A 23,038-nucleotide genomic window follows, 5' to 3' on the forward strand; every position below is an offset into this window, starting at 1 on the left:
GATCAAGTTCGAAATGGCCGACTGGCGGCCATTTTGTTAAAGAATTCAGTTCTGGATCCGTATCCAAGACATGTCTGGATTGATCAAGTTCAAACTTCACACACACATGGTACATCATGTCACAAATAGATATGTGCATTTGTTTCATGATCTGCTTAACAATAGCGGAATGATGGCCATTTTAAGGCCGAAAATGCATCAAAATCACGTATTTTCACAATTCCAGAACCGGATCTCAGTCATGCATGGATGGATTTTGTTCAGATTTAGCACAATGTGTTGTACATATGCAGGTGCATTTCGGTCATGATCTGCTTTGAATGTATATGTCACTCAAATATGAACGGAACGGGGACGTGTCATTGACAATGACTTGTCTAAATAATAAAACCGTGAATTTAAAACCCACTGAATATGCACGAAATAGTAAATAAGCGAAATTTAAATCCAGTGAAAATTTTACAGTATTTTGTGTGTTTTCACATCAATAAATACCCTGTTTCTCATGTATAATTAAGTAAAAACAGAGCTAGGAAGTTGTATAAAATTCAGACTTTTGAGTCGGCAAGGTTGAAATAGATCAAATTGAACATGTCTGTTCATTTCAATGTGATCACATGACTTTCAAATTTGTTGTGTTGTACATTGCAAAATGCTCCCTATTTTTGCTGGAATGGAATTATGAAAATGTGGGAATGATAATAAGTATGTGGCCCTCAGAGAATGTCTTTCATTCTGTGTCCTTTGATTGATGGACAAGCTAAATTTGTATATATGAACAAAATAAGACCGACCAGCAGGAAAATGGTAAAATACTGCACGAGTTAAAAAGGACAGACGTTTCGAGTTCAACTCTTCGTCTTCTACATTTTTATCGTTTGTCGCTTTCTGCTTTTGTTCGATACATGCCTGTCAGGCCTTTCCCATAATGCAATTTGCTTAACTGAATGACAATATTACAAACGTGCACACCTTCGTATACGCAGTACGGGGAATTATATTATACGTATCTAGATTATATAGTTACATATATCATTACATGTACATTGGAAACAGACAGTGATCCTGGCTCGTGGCAGAGAGCTTAAAGATGCTACATGCATGTCCAGAGGGACGCACTGTCAGCGTACTACTCAATCTTACCGAGTGCAATCATCACAACTCATAAAATTGAGAAAAAAAAACACATGAATTATTCATAATCACTTATCTAGGACAATTTGAGGGAATTGAAATGGATTCTGCCAACTTGTGATGAAGATACGTTTTTCCCCGAGTCTATCCTGAATGTGTACATGGTATATGCTGTTACTGATTTGCTTTTCTGCTTTAATTTAAATACCATTTATCCATGACTCCAACCATCTTGATACTTTTGACCCCCGAAGATCGCACATCCTTGTACTAGTGTTATTATCTATACCAGCAGTACTAGCTATACTAGTGATATTAACTATACCAGGTATTAGCTATATTAGTTGTACTGTACAATCTGTATTAGAAACCACGACTTCTGTTGAAATGGTATAGTGCAACAGATGGAATCTGACTTCTATTACAGCATCTACACATATCAGAAATGGTGAAATTTTGTTCAAAAAGAATGGGTGCGGTTTCTAATACAGATTTAACATTATCAGCTATACTAGTGGTATTTGCTATACCAGTCATATTTCATATATATCTCTTGATTCAATTTAGAACTCATTTTTGAATCTGCTAGTTGTCATAGTTACCTCTTGGCTGGCAATTCGTTTAGTCTATATAATTCTAGTATCACGTAGTTCTATTATATTGATTTATGTTATGATTAGTGTTCTGGTGCTCGGAATATGTGAGTTTTAACAAAGATTTCTGCATAAAATGCCTGGGGTGATTTTCCAATAAAAGCACACTCCTAAATCTTATTACTCTTTGTCAATGCAAGTGACATGCTCTTGTCTGTGTGTACCCTTGCGTGCTCTGCGTGAAATGGAGTTACATACATTAGTCAATACAGAAGTGATTAATGAAATCCCGTAGCCCCCCCTCCCCCTCCTCCAATCATGACACTGCAGTCTTGTACATTCCTAGAAACATGGAGAAATATTGCAGTATTAGTAGACTTTGGAATAATTGCATACTTGTTTTGTTTTTTTATTTATAGTGGAATCTATAAAAAAGGGTTTATTCTTTCACTCATGCACAAATCTGATCTACTAATGAATATATTTCTGTAATAATTGTTTGTAATAATTTAATTTTCTTTGATTTTTCAGAAGAGGGTAACATCATGAATGTATTTATTTTTTTATATGTATCTCAAAAATGGATGTTTTGGGTTGAAAAAAGGGATAATTTTTTATCCAATCTCCTTGAAAGAGTCTGTCTATTTTTCTTTAATTTATATTTAGACCTATTTACAATTTTTGACCAAGATCCATTGATATTTACACAATCAGTGCGGTTACCCAAGTGTAGGGCTTGCCTTGTAGGTTTTCTCAGAAAAATTATATAAAATATAACTTTATAATGATATATTTCCATGAATTTCATATGAAAATGGTTAATCTGATATTTCCAATATTGCGACTATGTGATTTCACCATCCCTTCAAGTCTTGGGTTAACTGATATACTTGTGCATTACACGATCACATTGGCTTCTACCATTTGTTGGATGATAGTATACATCACCACCATCATTCTCCAACCCCCAAAAGTACCAGGATGTGTGACTTTTAGGTGTCATAGGACAGAAATAATGTCACTCAAAGTTGAGAATTTTTTTATCTTGAAGGGCGGTGGTTGTCGCGCTGCGCATGTGTGACATTTGTGTTGATAAACATAGATTTTCTTGCTATCCAATGCGCTCTTCTAATGGAAATCACAAGTATGACGTTTGACCTGGGCGCGATTTGCACTAATTACTGCCGGCGACTTTTATACCTTCCAAACACCTAAAAAAAATACCTTATTAAAGCTTGGCATCTCAGTTTGTATTGTTGATCTGCGCAGTCAAAGTCGCCATCTTTGTGTATATGAGACCCATATATCTCGCGCATGCGTGACGCGACGACTATCGCCTTTTAAACGAGATGGCTCTCTACCAGTTATTTTTATAAATTAAAATAGATTTACTTATCGTTTCAGATTCCTCAGCAGCTCAGTTGGGCTTTGATTTAGGTGCAATGGAATCAAGGTCAGTCTTTGTTTTATATCTTTCACTATAATTTTTCTTGAAAAATTACTATCCCTGCTTTAAGAGCTCTTTTTTCCCCTCCTGCATGATGTCCCATTTTTCCCTGTCAACATTTTTTGCTACGTTGTAAATTGCAGTTCACAGTAATATTCATTTTGATTTGTCAACATTATTTATTTGTAGTTATATATATATAGGGTATAAAAAAAAAGATGCGCTTCTGTTGGGATGTTGTAAAAATGTTTTTTTTTTTTGGATCACATTTCTTTCATTTTTTCAACTTGAAAGACAGTCATGAGCAGCGTCTTTGGAACTGATGTACACACTGACCAGCTGCGGTTAATTTTTGTTGTCCATCTACTGTGGAAAATTGGCATATGTGATGATGACGCATATACAGTGCATTTTGCCCAAAAAAAAACCATATTCATTAAGGCAATTGCTATCCTGGTATAGACCAAGTCTGGCTTAACATGTGTTTTTATGGACCACAGTTGCAGGTTTATAGTCAGAAAATTGAAAGTGTCTGTCTGAATAATTTATTCAAAATGAAAGATAGCAGTCCCTAGTCTGTAACCATAGTCTTACAGTTGACTTTTTGTTGATTGTTTATGGTTATTTTGTAATTTACGGGTAATTTTCAATCAAAATTGAACAGGTTTGTAGAAATTTTGTGATGTCTGTCAAATAAATGTTTGTACCTGTCTAAAACTTGCACGCGTGGTTGGTTATATTTTTCCTTGTATGCACTCCAGAATTATATCCAAGTATTTTGCTTGAAGCCTATAGACCATTACTGAATACATTAACATTGAAACTAACCTTAAACCAGGACATTGATGACATTGTTATTTTATCACGATTTAGTAATACCACGTTAATTTAAAAAGATAAATTTGAATAGACATCATCCATTGATGTCTTGACAATTTAACAAGTAATGAGATATCATGTACAAATTCATTAAAGTCTGTAGGCTAATTTCCCTGATGGCTGAATAAATCTTATTAAATTTCAATAACAAAGACAGTTTCTACAGAAAGCTAATGAGTTTTTAACAGTATTGACTATGTTGTTATTTTCAATAATACTTTATGTTCAAACTTAATCAGCATTTTTTTTACTAACCTTATGTGTTCTTTGTGTCTGCATTTGTTATCTTTAACAAAATAAAACATAAACATAATTTTTTCCACATTTTTACTAAAATTTTGATAAAGAATTATACCCTATAGAAAATTGTGATTTTTTTTCTCCAAAATTTTGAAAAAAATGGTACATAAAAACAATCGAAATTTTGCACCAAAATCTGGATAGGAAAATGATGGCACTCAGATTATTAAATACAATATCTGTAGAACATGTAAGTTCATGCAATTTTAGCGGATTTGACTCTTGGCAAAAATTAACTGAATCTTAATTTAGCTAAAGTGTCGACTATCCCCCTGTGAGAATATACTTTCTGTTAAATTAGCCACATTTTGAATTAGCAAAATTACAGATTAGCTAAATTAGCTAAAATAACATGCTATTTAGAAAGTAATTTTTCAGATCAAAATGTGTGTGCAATATTTTACACATTTTCATCTGTTAAATTTGAATCAATTTGGAAAATGTAGATGCTTCTTTATTTTGCGAAAGATGACAAAAAGTTGACCTTGACAATTGGTGGTGGTCGTTGCATTGCAACATATTCAATATGGGTCCCATGTGACGCATGCAATGATTGTAAAATACATTGTTCGTTTATGCAAAATACACGCTAGTTGACAACAACCACCACCATTTAAAGTGATACTTGTTTTAATAGAGCCGTAAATTTTTATTAAACGTCTATCCCAGTTAAGTATAATGAGAATTAGGCTAAGCATGGATAGTGTTTTGTACAGTCAAAGATAATCTTACTCGCTGTGTTAGGAAAATAAGAAAAAAAAATTGTCTCGTTTTTTTGTATAATATAATCCTATAAGTAACGTTTAGTAGGTAAAATAAGATTGGTCGAGTTTGTTCATGTTTGTCTGAATGATCAATTTCTAAATTGCTTTGCAATCTAATTTAGTACGTCCAGGCTACTATATTTGCTTTATTAATATTGTATTTGCTTACGTAAATAGAAGTGTTTCTATGGTAAAATAATTAATTTTTTAAATTATTTAGTATAAAACACATTTAATTTTGGGTTTATATATTTGGAGATGCGCTTCTAAGCGAACAAATATTGTATTTTGACTGATAACATGTTCTTTTATTGCTCGAGTTCGGTTAAATAAAGAGAAAAATAAAAATATGAAAATCTAGTTTTATAGGTTGCTACGACTACGAAGCATTGATGGAAAGCAGACAGATGTCATAAGAAACTTTTTCTAATCGCAATCCGCATTTCATACATTCACCATAAACTGATCTTGATTATAGGTTGCATCTACTTGAAAAAAAAGTGGTCGTTGAAGCAGGTGAAACTCCTTCCATCGTTTACGACTTACGAAATAAAGTTGAACAGTTCAGGGAAAAACTGGAGGTAAGTTTCAATTTTCTATATTTCACCACAGATGGCGCTGTTCTTGATTTGATTGCTTAAAAAACAATATATCGGTACTTGCTTGGGGTTCTCAAAGTTCCCTGGTTGCTTAGGTACTATGCAGGTGTAGTTCGGCTCTAATCGTAGATTCACTTCCGGTCAGCAGAAATACACAGTATTAGGCAGTTATTTTACAACACCAGCTTCAGTGTTAGATTCTGTATCCTCGGGGGGGGGGGGGGGGGGGAGCTACGTCACGGACGTTCTACGTTGCTAAGACGCGCACCACTCTACCACGTATTTCTATGGGCTTTGTGCGCGCTGCTGTGGAACGCCGGTCGAGCCGGTGAAAATTCAAGAAAACAACACAAACTCAACTTTGAAGTACCGTAAAAATCATATTTGAGGCCGCAGCTTTAATAGAAGCCGCACCCCTAACTTGAGACATTGTTTAATGTTGAAATTGACAAGTTTCGATTCCAGGGAAAAGTCTGCAATATAAGCCGCACCCCAAATTTTCACAAACTAAACAGCCACCACATATTTCAGAAAAAGATATACCATTTAATTTTAAATTAAGGCATAATTTTTCGAACATTTCAATGATTCCTGACGCTTAAATTAGAGTCTAATTAAGGTTTTCCGTAGTCATTGACGCTTATTCCAGAATACAGGTTTATTGTGGGTAACGTGACTGGGTAAACTGCGTTTCGACAATGAGCTGTTATTATCTTCAAAAGTGTTAAATTCTTCTTCAATGCTCAGCTTATCTTTCGAAAACAACTAATCATGCCGTTTTCCCATCAAAATCAAAGCCAACGATAGCACTACAACAACGGTAAATCTCTTCCGTGTTTCGTTTACCATGAGGTCACTGAACTACATCAACATATTTAAATGAGCTATGGTAATTTAATCACGTTGGCACCATCCAGCGTTTCGATTGGTTAATTAGCGACTTGACCTATCGTCTAAGTCACTAAAGATGTTTTAACTAACATGGCAGATATCGTATCGGGTCGAGCATTTATATGTGACCAAAATCATTCGCTTGTGGTGAAACTAAGTTGAATTATCACAACAATTCAACGAATTTATTTTTTGTACATTATTGTAATCACGACTGATTAATAATCAGCAATTGTAACACTTCGAAAACAAGTAAGTTATTCACTTGTGTGAAACGCAGCATGACCATTACCGTGATCATTTGCTACTAAGAATGCATTCGTTTTTGTTTTTACTTCTTTTAGAATTTACTTTTCGTTATCAAAAAAAATAAGAAAATAAATATATATTACATTAAATAATATACTGAGTATTTTTTTCGTTATCATGCGAACATTTTTTTTTGATTGACTTTTTTTATTTTAATTTCCCCGATGTCTAGATTAAAAATGGAATGTACAGTCACTCTGCCGGAAGTCGAACATGCACGGTTACTAAAAGAGTGACCGGTGCTAACGAATTAGTCTATTCAAGAGATTGTAGTATACATTACAAGTTTGTGTACAAGTTTGTCTGTGTGTAAAAATCCGAAAGTGCCTTAGAATCGCAACAAAGTTGCAATCAAGTGTCGTGCATCTCATTAGCATATCATTATCCCTTCTGGCCTTTGTTTTCTGAAAAAAAATTCTCACTGTTACCGAAGTGAATGCTCTAATTAAAGCCGCACCAAGACTTCACGCATCTGAATTCGTCCATTGAAAAAATGAATTTTAATTAAAGCCGCGGCCTCAATTAGGAATTTTACGGTAATCCTGAACAACCAAATTCATATATGTTACGCATGTAGGGCTGATCTTGTTCAGGGGACTCAACAACCATCGCAAAGTACTGTTTTCTGTGAGTTTTTCATCTTTGTTTTCACCGCGAGGGTTGCCAGGCGGTAGAAAATGCCCGGATGTTCGCCCTTGAGGATTGTAGACATCCAACATTAATTTTGAACGTGTACAACAAATATATGGAAAACATGTTTTACATTCAAAATGATTATGAACAAAATATCTTTTATAGCCAATGATATCCGTACGTATCTTTGTAAAATAATTCACAGGTACAAAATACAAGCATTCTACTTACAAAAAAATGATGCAAAGAGACTCATTTGCAACCGGTTTAAAATCAGGCCCTCTTTCTGTTGTGTGCGAATTCAGTAACCTGGCAACCATGGAACACATCCAGGGAACTCAAAACTCTATTGGAGGAGTACCTTGACCCATGGGATGTTGGATTACACTAGTTCTCAAAGGTATAAGTATCAGTTGGCAGATCATGTGATATTAATACTACACGCTTGTCTTTTGAGAATAAGTCTAGCAAAAAATCCCAGTGGCCGGAAAACGAGTCTAAATTAGACTCTTCATAGACAGTAATATAAAAACTTGATAAGAAGGGTTACTACTACTGTACTCAAATTAAAAAAAAAAAAATTAATTATCCCAAAACATTTAACCTATTCAACCATACTCCTATTGGTAACATTGGAAAAGGTTCACCATAACTTAACATTTAGATAGTTTTGAAAGCAGCTAAGCAGCTTAAAGCTATCGCATTTCTGAATTGTACAGAGTACTCTGCTTAAAAATGTCTTGTGTTCGTAACAGAGGTTAATACCGCAAAGAAAGAAGATAAAATTATTAATGACAATGATACTCACTTTCAAAATTACAAGTTTTAATAATAAAGCGAATTCATCTGATAGCTTGGAAGTTAAGTTGTACTCGAACTGTACTGTAGGTGTTTATAGTGTTTTCTATTTTAATAAACTCTAATTATTACATACATAATGTGTGTATCTCCATAGTGTGATGAAACACAGATTGAAAATATTTATTAGATCTTTTGACTTCACATATTGTCAAACTTGTTTTCATTGTACATGCTTAGGTCCATTTATGTACAGTGGATATGGTTCATGTTGGCAAGCTGAAAAAAATGTATTGAACAAAACAAATTTTTAGCACATTGGAGAAAATATCACAAACAGGCAGAATAGCCACAAGCGTACGCAATGCTTTTATGTAAAACAGAACATCGTTGCATCAATAGCATGAGCATACTAGGTGTACACATTGATGTATTCGTATTTGACAATTTTTTTTCTTTTTGATCGATGTGAGCAGACAGGAGTGATTACAGCCACGGTAATACAAAACTGACAAAACAAAGCCAAAAAGATTGATACAGAACTCCGATGATAATCACTCATGTTGTTGACATCAACGTAAGAGAAAATATTGTGAGATTAAATAGATTGTTTATCTGTTATGCTTTCAGTGTGTGGAACACCTTAGCTGGCTGGGTCTTTTTAAAGATGTAGTCACAGAAAACTCACCTCCATTTTACCAAAACAAAAAGAAAAACACAGAAGCTGAACACAGACGCGTCTGGGAAAAGTTTACAAAAATGAGGTAAAACTTTATTAAATCAAATTTTAATTAATTTTCTATTTATTTGACTTTGTAACGTGATTATTTATCATTATTGGGAAAGTAATGATAAACTCTTATTTTTTGTGTTGCCATAGCAATGTTGAAATGTCAGAAGATGTCAAACTGTATCTCAGGAAACCTACATTTGACAATTGGCAGTGGGAAGATGCTGAAATGTTGGTTCTTTTACAACAAATGTATATAGATTTAGAGTTTGTTGAAAAATTCAACATTGAGGTAAGTTTAAGGGAGCCCTCTTGTGGCAGTAATGCTTTTCCTTGATTCTTTCTTTTTTAATGCATCTTGTATTGGGATATAGCATGAAGTCCTATACCAATAATAAGCCAATCAACAGTCGCAGTCACAAGGTTTGTTTACTGATGACCTGTGGATTTGAACAACTATTGAAAAAAAAAAAAAATTGTGTTTCTTACCGTTGAAAGAGTTTCCTATACCTGTACATGAAGCAAACCAACAGTTCCTCTCCCACAAAAAACTGTGAGGGCGCTGTATTTATGTATTTTTTTGCCAAAACTTGAAGGTGGAAAATCTGTGTGTTTTGTTTTGAGTGACATACCGTGTTGTTTCTAACTAAAACTTGATGCCATCCACGTGACTTCAGCAAATGAGAAAAATATTTGTATCTGTGAAACCATTTTTTTTTTGTAAAAATACACTGAAATATTGGAAATATAATCAGTTATCCACTATGAATTAACATATAATTTTTTTTTTCTTTTTATTCAGATGCCAGTATTACAGAATTTTCTTTTTGAAGTTTATAAACATTACAACAATGTGCCATTCCATAATTTCAAACACTGCTTTTGTGTTGCTCAAATGGTAAGTCAAAACACGGTTTTATTTTCTTTCGAGTATAAAACCATCAAAAGATTCATATGATGAGATTATGCAACTTATGTGACATGAAATGAAGATTTAATAAATATGATATGACTACAAACCAGAAGAATACTAAAGCAATTGAGTGAGTCTGTGAAAAAAACTGATTTTGTTACTTGTTTCTTTGCATACTTGCAAAGCATGTGCGATATGTGCATTTTGTGTTTTTGAATTTGCTTACGCCCCTGTGTCACAGGAAATATCATTTCTTAAAAAATTGTTTTTACAGAAAAAACAAATGCACGGTATTCGCTGGTGTTTCGTATACATTTTAAATTGTGTTTTTTTTGTAATAACTGTATTTGTGCCTACTCTGGTTTACCGATGATTTATCGTATTTTGTGTCACCATAATACTGAAGACAATGAATCACATTTATGATGAATAAATACAATGATTGAAAAGTTTTTAACATTTTTTTTTTTTTTCTATAGATGTATGGAATGTCATGGCTTGTTAATCTTTGTGACAAAATTGGTGACCTTGACACAATGGCGCTTATTACGTCGGCGATTTGTCATGATTTAGATCATCCGGGTTATAATAATGCATATCAGGTAGGTGTATATAATGCTTATACACACCTCAGGTCATTATAATATGATATAATGGCATACTTTATAATAGGTATTCACATTTAAAAAAATAAACAATATTTTTATTGACAGACAACCACATATATCAAAAATTTATCGGTGTGAATGGCATCCTGTACATCCTTTTATGACGCAGAAGTTAGAGGGCGTGATTTATTGGAAAAGTCAATTTACTATTTAATTATTCGGCTTTCAGTCATCATTCTGTAAATGGATTTAATTTCATGAGACACGCATTTTTCTGAACTATTGCAAGTCTGGGGAATTCGCAAAATTATTAAATTTTTATCATACGGAGAGTCACCATGTCTCTGCAAACACTATCACAGTGTGATTATTCTTTTTTCCTTAATGTTAATGCTCTATTTGACAATTATTTCCGTAATTTTATATAATTCTCTGTTTATTTTCATTTAAATGTACATAATTACCCATTAGATATGTTTCTGGTTCAAAATTTTTGAAAAGATTTAAAAAAAAAAAAGTAATGTGCGTTTTGATTTTTGTAATTCTGATGTTGGAAATCAATGTTTTCTGTTCATCCTCATAGGTGAATGCTAGAACAGAGCTTGCGTTGAGGTACAATGATATTTCACCGCTAGAGAACCATCATTGCGCTTGTGCATTTGAAGTGCTAGAAAAGGTGAGTTTTATTCCATGAAATATATCTACGCTAGATCAATTGGTGTCTCGGGCGTGTTACAAAGGGTTAAATAGCTTGAAAAAACTATGCATTAGGCATTTAAAGCGTTGATAATGATCCTGATATGACGTACTGCTTTTGATAGCATATATGTACATTCACTTTTTTTGCTGGAATCTTTTTCTCTGGGAATGGAAACTGTAAATTGCGATGGCAGTCGAAATGCATCACATTAGTGGGAATCAAACATTGCTAAATTTTATTTTTCGTTTCAGCCGGAACTAAACATTTTCAATAATGTTTCTCCGAGTGAATACAAAAGGATACGAGAAAGCATGATAAGATGTATCCTAGCAACCGACATGGCGAAGCACAATGAGATACTAAACAAGTTCAAAGGTTTAGTAGATGGATTTGATTTCACGAATAAAGACCAGAAAGACACGGTATGTCAGTATAATCCTGTGAAACATTTCAGACACTGGTGATTCTCAGCAAAGTATAAATGTATTCATTTTTTTTTTACAGTCGTCAAATTTTCAATTATTTGAATTATACATACACAGTCATCAAAATGCCAAAATCAACAAAAATTTACTTGCATTGACTTCTAGTATAGGCTACGTCATATGATGACAAATACGAGTACATTTATTTATTTATTTATTTATTTGTTTGTTTATTCATTTATTTATTTGTAAGTTCGTTTGTTTATTTATTCATTTATTTATTTGTAAGTTCGTTTGTTTGTTTATTTATTTATTTATTAATTTATTTTTTTACAGTTAATGATGATTCTTATAAAAGTATCCGATATTTCTAATGAAGCTCGGCCGATGGATGTTTCAGAACCATGGCTGGACTGTCTTCTACAAGAATTCTTTAACCAGGTAGGGACCATAAGTTTTCAGCAGTGACGTCTCTCTGTTGTCTTCTCGTAGACCGCCATATATTGAAAGCAGTGACATTTATAAAGCTTGCTTTCTGATGTTGATTGTTCTTTGATTGTTCTTTTAAAAATTCCAGAGTGATCTTGAGAAACTTGAGGGCTTGCCGGTGGCCCCATTCATGGATCGGGAAAAAGTAACGAAGCCATCATCGCAGACTGGCTTCATCAGATTTGTTTTACTACCGTTGTTCGAATCGCTTGGTTCTCTATTTCCCGAACTGGATGTAAGTATTGTTTCCATGGCAACCAATTCACATAGCATTTATGTCAGGAATAACAGCACAGTGTTGATAGAGCAATTAGATTCTGTAATGTCAACTATATATCAGGTCATGCAATGAAGGTCATATTTAAATGTCACTTAAGGTCATGTGTTGATACCGGTCACGTGTTAAGACCTGCTTTTGAAGGTCAAATGAGAAGATCATCACATATTGTTGATTTTCGAAGTTTGGTTTCAAAATTAGTATATACATATGTACAACACTTCTTGTACGCAAAACAAGACAAGCAGAACAGGTTAACTTTTTCAGTAACCGTTTCAAACTCACAATCAAAAATCAAACACGCACACATTTCAATGTTTAATATACCACTGACCACGCTATATGCAACACATTACGCAATTTATTCGTTATTCAATCTACACTCATAAACAACAATGTAAGAAAACTGAAAGTATGTTTTCTGTTGTGGTGAAAAACATTGATCACGCCCAAGATCGTATCGGGTATAATAAGGTATGCTGTATCTGACTAATCGCGCAGAGCTCGACCTTGGGCTCGCTCTTTTGAGAGCCAGCCTTTCAATAACCTGGCCACTGGCTGGACATTGGCGAGACATGGCCTTGCCACTGGCGAAAAAATTGGGACCTTGTGTGCACATTGTACTGTATCACCGAATGTGTCGCTTACTCACGTTTTGTTCTGACTCCTGTATTCAACTGAATATTGTACGTTCTCACTTCCTCAATTCGATAAAGGCTTTCTTCACTATAGCGTGTAATGTCACATGCTTTGTATTGCCGTACAAAATACTACTGTAAAGACATTATTTATTCGCTGGCTTTTAATTTTGCTATTTTCGCCGATAATTTAAATCCATTTGTACATTTAAATAACGAAGAACTCATTGTTTTCTTGCCAAGTTGGTGAATCTAAAAACCCAGTGAAATTGCTTAAACCATCAAAGTAGTGAAATTAAATGTCAGTCAAAATTAATGGTTTTACAGTATATCAGACAGGGACCATGTCATCACTGCTGATATGTTGACACTGCATTATTTATTTGATTCGCAGGAGCATATCATTCACCCAGTGCGACAGGCTCTTCAGTATTACACCGATATGGGCAAGGCGCTGGACGACGAAAACAGGAAAAGAGCGGAAAGAGAAAAGGAAAAACAGCAAAATGGAACGAGACATAATGGCGTAATCAACGAACAGAATGGTATCAAAGAAAATGGCATTATTGATAAAAAGAAGGAACCAATCAGTCGAAGTGGCAAGCTAGGAAATGGTACGCATCGAACAACAACAAAACAAAGTCTATCATCGGGAAAAATCAAATAAATACAAACTTTGCATGTGACAAATCTGTTCAACTGACTCAGACTAAACATCTGAACTAGTATGAACCAGTTGAAACTGGTATGAACCAGTTGAAACTGGTATGAACCAGTTCAAACTGGTATGAACCAGTTCAAACTGGATGTAAATTTACAGGCTGAGTGGATATTTTGTAAATATTTATTGGTGGTATAAATGAACTGCCAGTCATCTTAAAAAAACAGAACAATTTTAATATTTTACATGTATATTGCATGTAGTTCAAAGTCAAATGCTTAATCTTGCAATATCGGCAGTAATTTGAGAGGCTCTTATCTACCTCTGATACATATGAGGGTATTTTTAATTTTTTTCCCTTCTTTCTTTTAATATTTTCAGTTCTTGTCTTAATTGTCATTAATTTTTTTTTAATTCTATTCACTTTCAAACATCACATTCATGGCGTGTATATCTCCACAGTGTGACATAATACAGGACAGTTCGAAATGCATATCACATAGTTTGACGTCAAATACTGCCAGACTTTTTCTCATTTATACACTTTACAAAACTGGTTACTTTTGGCAAGCTCACGTGTTTGTTTTCATTATTATTATTATTATTCAGTTGTTGCAAAAAATCCTAGCGAATTGAAGCAAATATCACAAAGAGCTGAATTGCTACCCAGCGTACACAAGAACGGGTCAACAAAAACAGCATAACAGGCAGGCAATGATATTTTTTGTATTGCTTGTTATTTCAGCAATAGTTCCACGTTTTAACAGAGTTTCAAATTTTCAGACTGTGGAAGTGTACACGTGATAAATTTCTCTTACGTTGATGTCAGTAGACATTCGTGTTTACGACCCGAGTAGTATCATTCCTCGCCTACATATTGATACAAAACTCTTGTGATGATCATTTGCATGCTGCAGTCAATCTAAGGAAAAAATGTTATGGGTTTTACATATAATTATCCATATCCGGTCCATATTCTCGTCTCCTTGTACGCTTCACAATACGGTTTGTGCTTGTTAGTCAGTTCGTCTGCATCGCCATAATTTATTAATCTTTGAAGACGTAGCATATTTTGTATCATAACACACAATTACCCATATTTGGCCATCATTACACCCTTTCATGATTTTGGGGGCCCTGAACCTGAATAGCAAAAAATGGAAGTTATGAGTTAAAATTACGAATGAACTATACGGTAATAGGAAAAAAGCATATCAACTAAAACATTTTTTTTTTAACTAATGTACTAGTGTACATTTTTCAGGGTAATAACTAGGTGCTCTTCTCTATGCCCTACTTATCAGTTTAGATCAACAACCATTATCTTATACCCACCCAACTATACCATATTTTTTCCCTGAAAGTCTATTTTAACCAACTACCCAAGAAGAATAGGGATGAGTAACCGTGGCAACATCCTATGCAACGTATGTCACACACTGTGTGTTCATTTACGTATTCGGTGCAACACTTCTCTCAGCGTAGTATGTTGCGTTTAATTCGCAAACTCGTGGTATTATTATTGGCATATCATTTGTCAAAGCTCAGGGTTGCCGATGACGACCAAAATAGTTTTTCAAGGTAGCAACAGGTATAAAACAAGTTAATTAATTAGTCTGTGATTCAGATATTCTCTAAAAGTTACTACTAAGCATGTTACTATAACAACCTATACATATTCTGAAAGCTAGTCAATGTTTCCTTAAAGGATTACATGATTGCCAGTTTTGCTATTGTGCTTTTTTTGACTTTTTAAAAACACAGTTATGCGAATGATCTGTGAATTGCACAGAACGTTCGTGAGAATTTATCCGTCTTTGTTTTCCACCTGTAACCAATTAACTACAGACATGCCATCGACAATTCATGCGACTGAAAAATATTAAAAAGTGTTTTTAATAGTCAGATTAGTCAAAAAAAAAAAAAAAAAAAAAAAAAAAAAAATATATAGGTACATTTGTAGTTGTAGTAGCATGCTGAGTAAATTTTAGAGATGTATGAATGACAAATAAATTTTTAACTCGTTTTTCGCCTGTTGCTGCTACCCTAAATATAATACAGTAATATTTATCAGGTAAAATAGCTGTTCTTTTTTTACCTTATTATGTGTCTGAACTTGATTTTAAGTGTTCACTTCAACATTCTTCGCTTTTGTTCATCTCTCAAGCACTAGGCATTTTTAATTTTATTATTTGTCAAACTAATGTTGAACAAAATTGTTTGTCCGCACTTCTAAGAATTGGCAGCCTTTAAAAATTACAATTCAATTTTATGATAAATGAAGAGAACTCTATATGTATATGTTCTTCAAGTTATGTTATCTTTATCAGTGACTTCATCAGGGGAGCATATACTTTAAGGTGAGGGAGAACACATCAATATTTGATCTTTGTCAATACCTTAGGGGGTCCTACACTTTATGGTTAGGAAAGTGTACGGTACCATTATTTTAATGTATTGTAAGTAATCATGGATAATTTTGTATTTAATCTATTTTGGGCAGTATTCTAATCTAAAATGCCTCTCAGTTTATTTATCTTTAAATTCAACTTCTCATTTAGGCCTGCTTAGTGCTTCATTGCACATTTAAGTTGTGAATACTTTTCTGTCATCCTAAGCAGATACAAAGCATTATTTGTGGTATAGCTAACTTTATGAATATTTTCACCTTTCAGAGAATGCTCCCAAGATTTATTTTTCATTCACCTTAACCTTAAGCGACATAATATTTTCTGCTAAGTTTGTCATGTCAACATCTCACACATATTTTATGTAATTTTTTTTTTTTGATTATCTTATAATTTAGAACCGAATGGACATCGTATTCCATTACCAACAAATTCCAGGCAAAATTGTTAAAAAAATAAAATTAAAATAAAATAAAAGTTATTTTGTGAAAATTGATGACAATAGTTGACTTCATCATTCAAAGGGCTAAGCAACTGACAGTTCTAGGATTCATTATTTATTGACCAATCAGATTATCTGTACTATTTATGATTTAGTCAGTTATACTTTGAAACACAGTATTTGATTTGTTAACAATCTAGGTGTATGCTGGGACTTTTTTTTTTTTTTTTAACTTTCAGGGGTTTCTGTCATTGAAATATATAAATACTTGTAATTACACTTCACTATGTAAATTGTAAAAAAAAGGGACTTATCAGTTGGTGATGATTTTGCTATTATTTTCCTCTATTTTAAATGAAGCCACTATTAGCTGAGGATTTATGTAATATTTCTCTTGCTATATAGCTCTCCACTTACACCTATCTATGATGCTATTAATATTTCATTAACCATGCAGATTTATGCAGGCACACAATGGGATGTCTTAAGGTGGAAGCCTACTCATAAATTAAAAAAAAATCAGAATTTATTCATTTTGCAACAAACTGTACTCCAAGGCAATATAGGGATATTGACTTAAAAAAAAATTTGGGGGTCACCTGCCTTATTTTCGAGATATTGATGGTTTTATTTTAGTGGAAAGTCACCATTTTGGCACTAACATTATGCTTTTACCATAGGTTCCTATGGCAGAGATATTATGCAATATCTCAAAATCTAGCCTGGTGACATAGGCTGAAAAAATCATATATTGTTAATGAAGGAGTACTTTTTGTTGTTCTGAATTATTTTAAAAATCTGGGTTTTAAAAAGTGTCAAAAAATGCAATTTTTCTTTAACATTGTATTCTATGGAATTGTTCTAAAAATAGTGATTTTCAAGAAATATTAGAACACGTTTCTCAAAAAGCTTAACTGTAACACACAAAATAATGCTATTTCATTGTACCATGGGACATTAGCTTCATGATTGTACATAACAAACTAATGAACATTGTCATGTGATTTATGACCAATTTTGTCAAAAATTGTGAGTAGGCTTCTACCTTAAGCATCTCAAGAAATAAAATAGTTTAAATGCTGAGTTGCACATAATCATTTGATCTGAGATATTACTAGCATTGTAGCTAGGCGATGGAGTGGTGGAACTATGCTATGAAATTGTAGGTCAGTTTATATGCGTCTTTTTGCCAGCTTATTGCACCTCTGGGTTCTTCAGTCAAGAATCATTGCTTCAATCACATGTTTTAACCTTTCCACCACTGGAGTATCTCACCCAAATTTGTCTGCTCTTTTTTTCTAATATTCTTCAATATTTCTGGAAATGAACCCTAATTTTGGAGCCAACAGACAAAATTTAAGTCAATTTTCATTTTTTACTCAAAAAAAATTTTGATATTTTTGTCCCAATCTTCTGAAGAAAAGTGCAGACTATAAACTGGACTATTTTGTGAATTTGTAATGAAAAGAGAGAACTGGTGTGAAAAGGTTAAAAATTGACATAATATTCCATTTTTAAGAGTACAATTTTAGCATGGAGGAGGAGGAGGTGGTTATTTTTACAACAATATGGGTACTGTTCATCCACATTGTGTATGCTGGTGAACACATTTATACAAAAAATACAATGCAATGGACAATCAGATATTTATGTAAAGCTCAGAGAGATCAAACTTTGTTTTGATGGCTTGGAAATATACTGTGGAATACGTTATTTTCGCTGGAATTAATTTTCGCTGAAAAGGTTTTTTTGGGCGTTTTGCTTGGAATTTATTTTCACTGATTTTTCATGAGTTTAATGTGAAATATAGGAAAAAAAGTATATTCACTAAATTTTATTTTCACGGAATCATCCCTTCAGCGAAAATAGCGAAAATAAAGTATTCTACAGTATAATGGCTGTTTAACAACGCCCTCTAGTGTTGGACCTATGAAATTTGGGTGGAGTATAGATATTTTAATTTTACTAAACTAACACATAATATCCACTTTGTGCAAATAAAATTGAATTTGTGAATTTTAAAATATTTTTGGGATGGGTTATATTGAAGGTTCATGTGTTGAACTTTCCCGTCAGATGGAATTTAATTGGTGTACTCGCAGTGACTGCGAGAACCTGTTTGGATGATTATCGAACTCTTCTTATGCTAGAAACTCCAGTAGTGTATACACATCAACAATTTAGAATTAACTGTCTTTCAACAATAAATGTTGGACATCAACATTAAAGAAGCAAGAAATGTCAACATTACAAAAATGTGTGCACACCAACCATGTTGCAAAAACCGCACACAATGTTGCAGTTAGCTCTTTCAATGCCATAATTTTTCTTGCCCACATTTTTGTTCAAATCTTGGCTCATTTTTATGATTTTTCCATAGTTTTTTTATTCTTGTTGGACCAAATGAACATAAATTCCTGTTGCCGACACATTTTATTAAAAATTTGTTGCAAAAATATGGAACAATCAATGCAGAGTTCAAAAAGTGAAAGTTTACTTTGGCTTTTAAAGAGTTTAACAGTAACACATCAACATTTTAAAGAAATTAACCAACATTGTGTACCGGTGATTGTTGAGAAAAAATCAGGGATCAACATTGTTGAGTGTCATGTGTAGAATTATGGTTGTCAAATATAAATATTTTGTTATACTGGCTTCATTTTACAGTGATTCATTTCTCTCCCTATTTAAGTATAAACTCTGTATCCCCATTGACTACTCTGTTCCAAATCCATAATGTATTTAACAAGTACAATTAATACAAAATAAATGGAAACATTTTAAGAAATTTGAACGAAATGTTGCATTTTTATTGACATGGTTGATGAACTTTCATGAACGAGTGCTGGTCATGGTCAATAATATTGTTGATATGACTTGAATGACTTTCTGTGATTAAATTACAGAGTAACAAAATAAACTGATTTTGAAAACCAATATCTCCAACTTTGGAATGTTCCTTGCCAGTAGTGTTTGTTTGAATTTGAACCCAACAAACCATTGGACTGTGTCAGTCAAAAATCCATACAGCGCCCTCTATTGATGTGATATATGTTAACAACCAAGTACCGTACTACATTACCTACGTTTGCTGATTACCTGTGTGCCAGAACACTCAATATTTTGAGTCAGTCCAAAATATATACAGCGCCCTCTATTGGTGTGATATATGTTAACAACTACCAAGTACCGTACTACATTACCACCATTATAATTGCTAGTTACCTGTGTGCCAGGAAACATAATATTGGGAGTCAGTCCAGTTATTTTTTATTTCAGACAAATGTGTCCATATCAAAAACAAATAAATACTGAAATGAATAAAAAAAAATATAAATAGGAAAAAAATAGTTCGGCTGCTATTACGTAATCGCACAGAAAGTCTCAGTATAACACTTGATTAAAACATTATAACAAGGCTGACTTCCATCACACGTCACTTTTGGACAAGCAAGCAGGCTCTCTAAATGTATATACAATATTTCTGTTATTTAAAAAAAATGATTTGACACGATTAACAATAAATATAAATCGAACACTGGGGTCATATGGATCGCCAAAAAGTCTACAGGATACGGATTGACCTTCAAGACATTAAGAATCGCTCAGTTAAATAAAACATCACTGCTGTGAGTAATGTATATTATAACAATAAGTTTTGAACCATAGCTGCACTTAACCACAGTCCCTCTATCACAGTCCCTATCACAGTCCCTCTATCATAGAGGGACTGTGACTGCACACATTTCCCAAGTAGTAGGTTAGTGACGCTGGTGGTCAATGTTCGCATTATCCTTCGCGTCGCACGTGAACCTATAACCCAGATATGTAAACTGCGAGACAAATTCTGTATTCTGGCCCATCAGGCTCACCGGAAGCAGACTTCCGGTAAAATCGTCTATAAACTGTCGGTCCCGTGTGCTTCCAGCTCACGTCAAACGCAGCATATTTTCGTAAGAGTAGCTGATTACCGCGGGGTGACTATATAATCAGAATTAGAAATGTTGTATGAGAGTATTGTCTGTCAACTTGAATCGTCCCGTAACCTGTTCATGTGTATAATGACGCGTACGAGTGAGTAAAAATGGCAATGGTCGTCGTAAAGTGGCAAATAAATAAATCTATGGCATTTATTTTGTCGTCATTGTTAATTCTACGCTTGGAATTTAAATCAGGGATTTAAATATCAACGTGTGGTCTTTGTTCTTTGATTGGGGTTCTTCTTAGGGTGGTGGTTTCTTTAAACCGAAGAACGCAGAACGATTGGAAGAATATATATGTTATGAATAAACAGTATGAACGATGACTGAATTTAAATGTATTAAACAGTATGAACGATGACTGAATTTAAATGTATTAAACAGTAAGAACGATGACTGAATTTAAATGTATTAAACAGTATGAACGATGACTGAATTTAAATGTATTAAACAGTATGAACGATGACTGAATTTAAATGTATTAAACAGTATGAACGATGACTGAATTTAAATGTATTAAACAGTAAGAACGATGACTGAATTTAAATGTATTAAACAGTATGAACGATGACTGAATTTAAATGTATTAAACAGTAAGAACGATGACTGAATTTAAATGTATCAAACAGTAAGAACGATGACTGAATTTAAATGTATTAAACAGTAAGAACGATGACTGAATTTAAATGTATCAAACAGTAAGAACGATGACTGAATTTAAATGTATTAAACAGTATGAACGATGACTGAATTTAAATGTATTAAACAGTAAGAACGATGACTGAATTTAAATGTATTAAACAGTAAGAACGATGACTGAATTTAAATGTATTAAACAGTATGAACGATGACTGAATTTAAATGTATTAAACAGTATGAACGATGACTGAATTTAAATGTATTAAACAGTATGAACGATGACTGAATTTAAATGTATTAAACAGTATGAACGATGACTGAATTTAAATGTATTAAACAGTATGAACGATGACTGAATTTAAATGTATTACAGCAAGTCTTAGCAAGTCTCAGAAGTATTGGGGCAGCCAATTTGCAAACTCGCTAGCGAATTAGCTAACTGCTTGGTTTTTGACTAAACGGTTGGCTTTCGAATCTCGCTGGCGCCGGTTTGTGATCGCGTCCACTCTTGGCGAGTCTATATTGCATTTTATAGGGGACATGCAATGTTTTTACGCATTCTCAGGCTGGTACATGTCTGGATTCCCCTGAATAATTTGAGCCCCATTTGAGCCCGAAAATTGCCACAGTCAGCTGGCGTGATAGTATTATAAATACGATTAATCTACCGATATTTATTATATGAGGTTAACCTTCTTGAACACTGCTTGAAACCAAATAGACAAGTTGAGAAACAGTTTCTTACAAATCAGGGAAAAAATAACAAACTTTCACACTCAAACGATCCGTTGGGGTAACATTAAGCCAACCGCTGAAAAAAATCGACCTCATTCGTCGTTTTTGTGTGGACATGAAGAGCATAGAAGACTTTCCCTGGTACATGTATATTTCAAAGCGAAATCGCCATCCCACTGTAAAGACCGTCGCTGATTGGCTCATGAAGTATGAGGATCGTTCCCTAATGTTACATAGATTCGTCGGCGAGATTCGAAAGCCAACCGTTTAGTCAAAACCCAAGCAGTTAGCCAATTCGCTAGCGGGTTTGCAAATTGGCTGCCTCAATACTTCTGAGACTTGCTGTAAGCAGTATAACGATGACTGAATTTAAATGTATCAAACAGTATGAACGATGACTGAATTTAAATGTATCAAACAGTATGAACGATGACTGAATTTAAATGTATCAAACAGTATGAACGATGACTGAATTTAAATGTATCAAACAGTATGAACGATGACTGAATTTAAATGTATCAAACAGTATAAAGGATGACTGAATTTAAATGTATTAAATAGTATGAACGATGACTGCATGTAAATGTATTTATTTGAATATTAATGTGTGTTCTTTGTTCTTCGTTTTAAATATTAGGGTGGGGGTTTCTTTAAACCGAAGAACAAAGAATATATATATTATGATTAAACAGTATGAATATTCTGTCTTCGTTCTTCGGTTTAAACACACCCCAATGGATACCTTGAATGAGCGGGAAATATAGCTCCCCATCTCACGCAGTACATTTGGTTTTCATACCTGGTCAGTTGATAGGAAATCAAATAATGAAAACCGGTACCTTGCGTTATGCAGGCTTATTAAAGAAGGTCCAATGCTTGTTTCTGTCAGAGGCCTTAGATGCATCAAGAAGTCAAGTGACATGACTTCCCCGAGAATTGTAAAGCTCATTACTTTTTTTCTACTCAAAATTACACAAGTCAGTCCAGTAATTCTCTGTAAACCCAAATTGATTGTCTGAAACATCAAAATAATTCTGGCATCTGTT

The 23,038-nt window shown here is 33.6% G+C and overlaps 1 protein-coding gene across 2 annotated transcripts in view; it reads left to right on the forward strand.

The window, feature by feature from the left end:
* Window positions 1-19,426, forward strand: part of LOC100368787 (high affinity cGMP-specific 3',5'-cyclic phosphodiesterase 9A-like) — a 128,610-nt gene extending 109,184 nt beyond the window's left edge. For both annotated transcript variants that reach the window (XM_085490633.1, XM_085490634.1), the window contains 11 exons: window positions 3,132-3,180; window positions 5,596-5,698; window positions 8,978-9,111; window positions 9,228-9,369; window positions 9,880-9,975; window positions 10,470-10,592; window positions 11,182-11,274; window positions 11,550-11,720; window positions 12,060-12,164; window positions 12,301-12,447; window positions 13,522-19,426. In XM_085490633.1, the coding sequence (XP_085346759.1) occupies window positions 3,132-3,180; window positions 5,596-5,698; window positions 8,978-9,111; window positions 9,228-9,369; window positions 9,880-9,975; window positions 10,470-10,592; window positions 11,182-11,274; window positions 11,550-11,720; window positions 12,060-12,164; window positions 12,301-12,447; window positions 13,522-13,794 (1,436 nt within the window). In that variant the 3' untranslated portion in view covers window positions 13,795-19,426. The remainder of the gene's footprint in view (window positions 1-3,131; window positions 3,181-5,595; window positions 5,699-8,977; window positions 9,112-9,227; window positions 9,370-9,879; window positions 9,976-10,469; window positions 10,593-11,181; window positions 11,275-11,549; window positions 11,721-12,059; window positions 12,165-12,300; window positions 12,448-13,521) is intronic.
* Window positions 19,427-23,038: the final 3,612 nt, after the last annotated feature.

Source organism: Saccoglossus kowalevskii, chromosome 15 (genome assembly GCF_978046115.1).
Source record: "Saccoglossus kowalevskii chromosome 15, keSacKowa6.1, whole genome shotgun sequence".
NCBI classification, from domain to species: domain Eukaryota; kingdom Metazoa; phylum Hemichordata; class Enteropneusta; family Harrimaniidae; genus Saccoglossus; species Saccoglossus kowalevskii.